The sequence below is a fragment of the Excalfactoria chinensis genome, chromosome 18 (assembly GCF_039878825.1).
Source record: "Excalfactoria chinensis isolate bCotChi1 chromosome 18, bCotChi1.hap2, whole genome shotgun sequence".
Lineage (NCBI taxonomy): Eukaryota > Metazoa > Chordata > Aves > Galliformes > Phasianidae > Excalfactoria > Excalfactoria chinensis.
Window position 1 is genome coordinate 7,864,041 of NC_092842.1, and position 6,000 is coordinate 7,870,040.

The following is a 6,000-nucleotide window of genomic DNA, read 5'->3' on the forward strand; positions in this document are numbered from 1 at the left end:
GCACTACGTACCTCTCAATGATTTTGTTTATTTTTCAGAGCCCCAGATTCCTAATTGTGTAATTGATGTGAGTTAAGTCCTTCAGGAACAGTTCTTTCAGTTATGTATATTTGGATTATTATTTCTTTACTTCAGTGTAATGCTGTTACAGGTGCAGCACTGCCACCATTCTGCATGGGGCAGCAGTCCTGCCTTGGCAGCTCCTACACGCTGCTTTGCTCAGCTGTGAGTAACAATGCAGAGCAGTAGAGAACTGGGGCTGCATTCCTACAGCTCAGAAAACAGCAGTTCCAATTCTCTCACTGCTCTTCAATGTGAAGCTTTTGCTAAATACTTTGGTATCATACCTGCATACTGGAATATCACTGTTACAGTAATTATTTTGTTATTCATTTCTATAATAAAACACGGCATTTTCAGAATTTCAGCTAAGAAAATTTAGATGACTTTTCAGTAATAATACAAATATCTATCATTAGACAATTTTAAAGAGCTCTGTAATCATTAGCTGAAAAACCTTGACAATAACTCAGTGAGGAAGAAGGAGAAAGGGTCATATTGTCTATAATTTTTATAATGCTTGCAAGAATATGAAATATTTTCTATGCCTGATGTGAGCTAACACTATTAAAGAGAGGATGAATCACCTCACATACACAGCTCCTGAGAGCAGCATTAGTGGCTGAGAGCACATCTGAGTACAGGTTTTCATGTTTAGTGGAAGATGAAGGGGAATACAGAAGCACCACCAATCTCGCCCAGTTTCTTACTACATTTCAAATCAGAATCAGAAATAATATGGTAGAGTCTTTTGCCCTGTGAAAGTTAAGAAGCAGCTGAACTGAACAAAATACTGTTCTGCAGTTCTACTTACTTTATGCAAGAAAACTGCCTGTGAGTAGGAATGCAAATTTTACTCATATTTGAGACTCTTATGTATATAAACATGTATATTTTCAGTGAACACATATGTAAAATTACAGAGGAGTGCGCGTACACAACTGGACTGGTGCTTATTTCTGATTTAATTATGATGTAACTATGGTACATATCAAAGTGGCACTCTCTAAACTTACGTTTAAACTTCATACACGTGATCCTTTTTGGAAAGGGTATTAAAAAGAAATCAAAGCCAATTTAATTCATTTGTGGGACAAATATAAACGATCTCTTATTGAGAGGTAAAAGAGTCACAAAGAGATAAAATTGCTGTTTTTTATCATTCCTACTCATTAGTGCTTGAGACTTTACAGCTTGAATGACCAGAGCAAAGTAATTTGGTTCACCTGCACATCCTGCACAGGAGGTTGGCTCAGAGCCATGCAGTGGCTCTTCCACTCCTTCTTGCAGGGCTCTGAATGAGCAGCTATGCGAGGGGAAGATGCTGGCTGAGAGTGTTTCAGGCAAAAATACTGCATTTATTGTTTTTATACCGCATCACTGGCCTTTAACATCATCACTGCTATAATGAACTGTATAAAAATATATTGCATATATTTTTGCCTGATCTAGGAGAATGCCTAGTGCTGATCTAGGAGAAGCTTTTTCTTGATGAATGTGAAACCAGTATTTACTGTTTAAACTAGGTGTTTTAACAAAGGGAGCACTGTCATAAACTGCTTTGAAATACTAGACTTTCAGGAACAAGGACCTGTGGGTGTGTGAGCTATGAATGCACTCTCATGGCCGCCACTAGAACCAATGGCTGAGAATCATTTCCTTGTGGTATTGGTGGGAGATAGTGCAGAGGAGAGTGCGTGCATTTACAGACCGTTGGCTTTCCTGAGAAAAAGCAGGAGTGTGAAACAGGTGGAACTTGGAGCTGGACCATCCGTAGATGAGAATTAAACCAGTCAGAGGAAAAATAGTCTGAGACATCTTCATCAGTTCTAACTGCAGCTGGTGAGATGAGAGGAGAAAGAGGAGACTTCACAGGACTACATCGTCATTGTGTATCACTCCTCTGCTAGCAGTCTGACTTAAGGCAGATCCTGCAGCAGGAGCTGTGCTGGCTCAGAGTTAAAGTCAGAATTTCTGTGTAGGATGTTGTGACCACACCACAGCCTCACAAGCTCTGCACTCTCAGTTTTCCTGTATGAGCCACAGGGGAGAAATCTGATGGAATAAGGCTGTGCAGGTAGTTCGACTCTCTCCGTTCCGTTCTCTGACAGACACAGAGATGATAAAGTTAATTACACCTGGAATTGAAAGACTTGGTCTTATTCCTTAAATAGGTCTACATGAGAACAGTAGGATCAGCATTGAGTCAATTGTAAAGAAGGCAGCAGTGACAGAAGGCCTCCTGATAAACAAGCGCTGTGAAATTTCAGCTAATCGTAGCAGTAAAATTGGATGGCATCAACAAATTGAATGTGGAGTCTTTAATGACATTCTCAAATGTAATCTGTGTAATATTCTGCACCTAGATTTTGTGTGAGTTTCAGAAATAGATTTTATTATATCCATTTTCAAATAGGTCAGAAAAGCATTATATCTTTAAACAAATTCTGCATGGAGAGCATTATTAACTTAGACCCAAATGCTGCAATTTAACTGAAAAAGCTAAAGTCCTATTTTTGTCCTTTACATATAGTTAGATAAATAATGCAGGAAGTAGAAATCTTGGAAAAAATATTGCTGTATATGGATATCATCTATTCTGAAATAACATTTTTTTTTATGCCACTCAGGACACTTTTTCAACCATTAATCCAGGATGGAAAAATTTGAGCGTGGCATAGGAGCTGAAGCGTTTGAGAAAGAAGAGTAAGAGAGGCAGTCCTTTTAGAAAAGCGAGAGCACTGCTGAAGCTCAGGTGTGAGAAAGCTCCCAGGAGAGCTCCTGGAGCGCAGGCAGGCAGGGCTTTGCAGGCCTCGTCACTGCTGCATGCCATGGGAGGTGGACTTGAGATGTGAGGTGCTCAAACCCATTAGTTTGTATTCATCAGATGCTTGATTTCTATCTCGTCCTGAGAAGTACTTCTGGGAGAGATGGAAGTCAAGCATTCAGGACCCCAAAACCTACAGGCATCTTCACATGCAGCCTTAACAGAATGACCCTTCTCCCTCCTCAGCCCTTTTGTGTCCCAAGCAGACTATTTTACACAGAGAACTGCAGAAGAGGGAAAGAGGAACACTTTGTAGGCATCCAGAGGACGCTTTTTGTGACTGGGGCTACATTTCTTACATGTTACCATAAAAGCATCTTCCCCAATTCAAGCTTTCATGAATTTGTGAGTTTGCTTTTGCTTTTTTGAACACTGCAGCTCTTTAAATGCTACCCTGTTATATTAAACTATTTCAGGTTTGGTTTCAAAATGCTCGAGCCAAATTCAGACGGAACCTCTTACGTCAAGAAAACACAGGGGTGGATAAGACTTCAGATTCAACACTCCAAGCAGGGACCCCATCAGGTCCTGCATCAGAAATATCCAATGCCTCCATGAGTCCATCCAGCACTCCCACTACTTTAACGGACTTGACTAATCCTACTATGCCTACTGTGACATCTGTCTTGACGTCAGTGCCCGGAAGTCTTGAGGTTCATGAATCCCGAAGTCCTTCACAGACAACTCTTACAAATCTTTTCTGATGACTCTTTCTTAATAATTTCTTTAAAAAAGAAATTATTCTTAGTTGAAATTCCAAGTGTATTTTAATAGAGGCTTTGAGCAACTGACTAACCACCATTAGGATCTCTCCTAAGCAAACAGAAGGAAATGTAGTGTTCTGGTATTACAGAGTATGGACTGAAGAATAACTTGGAAGATCTATTGCAACACAACATTTGTGTAACTGTACAGTTTTGTGGACTGAGCAAGGGAAACAGCAATTAATTTAAGTTGGCTAAAGCTTCTGTATTTTCAAAGACTGCCATGTGCCTTATACACTGTTTTATCTACATACTTTGAATTCCATGTCCACTTCTCTCTTTTTCTCTCTGTATATTTATGACCAGGGCAAAAATGCTAAGAGTTTGTTACTTTGAATAGTCCTAAGCCTTTCATTGGTTGTTTTGTTGTTTTAGAAATTTAAAGTCAAAGTCTGTTTGAATACCAGAATTTGTAAAATCTAACCAATAATAAAACCACTTATGGAAACTACTTTGTAATGGCTACAGTTACGTCTAACGTGAATTTCACAATCAAGATAGGCTGATTGTATTTAAAAGGATTAGAAAATTGCACTTCAAACATGATATCTGCCTAGAATAACTCTAATGTGATGTATACATTCCTCCTGTTCCTAAAGTATATATGGGTGAGAAGTCTGCCTGGTGCAACAGTCTAGCTATTTTCACTATAGAGAAATAAATGTTAGTTGCAGATAGAAATCGTCAGATACTGTTAAAATTCAAACAGACAAAATATACTTAATTTTGTTGTGTGGAAAAAGCTTGACTTCAGCTGGTATTTAGGAAAGCAGTCTTGCTTTAGCACAAGAGATGGCTTGTCCCCTTCCACGGTGGAGACAGGCGAGGTACCTGATGGCTGTGCGGCCACGAGAGCTCTGCTGCAGAGGTAGCATTAGGGAATATTTTCCCTAGGAAAAAGACAGAAATATTTCAGGTAATTTTACAAAATTGGTGGGCAAAAATGAGGCAAAGCTATGTTTTACGAAGTCACAGCCTTACATTTTTTTGGTAATGCTTTGAAGGAATAAAAAGCCAAGGAAGAATATTACATTATCATCAATACCAATAAAAGTGATTATTCGTTTAACTGTTATGGACCTCTCAATATGAGTGAATTCATTCTCCAGGAGAAAAAAAACAGTGCAGAATATAACTGATATTTTGAGTTCTTTTTCCTATTGTTCTTAAAGATGCTTTTCTGTAATTAAAGAAATACCTCAGCAACGTTTAAATATGTGTAAGAATGAGTATACACTCTGCTGTTTGCCCAGTAGCTTTATAGATATTGAGTTGCACATCACATGTGTGTTGTTGTTCCTTTCCAAATCCGCTGCAGTCCGACTGTTTCAGTCAGTGTTACGTGGCTCTCTAACGGTAATCTGTCATTCCCACTGGATCAAAACTATAGGTGCCAGGATTTGTGTTCTTTGCCCTTTTTGGAGCACTGAAGATGATTTATTGGGCCAGACCTTTTGGCAACAATGTTTTGGTTTTAAAAGCACTGTATTTGTTCAGCTTTCTCAGCTGAAAATTTGCCATTCTTGTGCAAGCCACATTCCTTTCAAGCTTGGCGGGAGATCTCAGAGAAGGAGGACTGTGGGATAGAAGTGCTGACATAATCAAGTCATTTATTAACCTTTTTTCACGCTTTTGCTTAAAAAAATTCAGGTGAGTTCTGAAAGGCAAGATAGTCCTAAAAATCATAACTAGCTTAGATCTGTGAAGGGGATTATGTTTTGCTCTCTAAAACTAATAGACTAGCATAGCTCTTTATGTTCATGCACAATGATGGAACATTTTAGAAGCTAATTCAGGTTTAATTATTTGCCCTTACAGATTTGTCCAAGGCTCTTTCTCTTTTTCTTTTTCTTTTTCTTTTTCTTTTTCTTTTTCTTTTTCTTTTTCTTTTTCTTTTTCTTTTTCTTTTTCTTTTTCTTTTTCTTTTTCTTTTTCTTTTTCTTTTTCTTTTTCTTTTTCTTTTTCTTTTTCTTTTCCTTTTCCTTTTCCTTTTCCTTTTCCTTTTTCTTTTCCTTTTTCTTTTTCTTTTTCTTTCTCATAACAGAAATGTCTGGTAAGTAAATTGTGCTGGTTATGAACTGTAAAAGAGAACGTGTCTGCCTTTTGAAGATACTCAGGCACAGGAATTCTGCTGTGTGTAAAGTTTTGCTCATTGTCAACTACCTTGGAGATTCATATTTTTATTTTTGACATGCTTCGCTGTTTCTTTTCTTGATTTAAAAGGCAATGTTGGTCCAGTGTTAAATGGATACAGCCCATAATTAGAAACGCTGCGTATTAACCTGTAAGAAGTTTTAAAAAACAGAATCCTGAATTTGTAAGTGCTACAGCTCATAGAGCAGACAACAG

The 6,000-nt window shown here is 38.1% G+C and overlaps 1 protein-coding gene across 5 annotated transcripts in view; it reads left to right on the forward strand.

Moving 5' to 3' along the window:
* Nucleotides 1–4,736, forward strand: part of LHX2 (LIM homeobox 2) — a 31,737-nt gene extending 27,001 nt beyond the window's left edge. For 3 of the 5 annotated variants that reach the window (XM_072352678.1, XM_072352675.1, XM_072352676.1), the window contains exon 5: nt 3,304–4,096. In XM_072352678.1, coding sequence (XP_072208779.1) covers nt 3,304–3,591 — 288 coding nt within the window. In that variant the 3' untranslated portion in view covers nt 3,592–4,096. Of the gene's footprint in view, nt 1–3,303 lie in introns of all 5 variants that reach the window. The other 2 variants (XM_072352677.1, XM_072352679.1) reach the window with 2 other exon arrangements.
* The last annotated feature ends 1,264 nt before the right edge of the window (nt 4,737–6,000 follow it).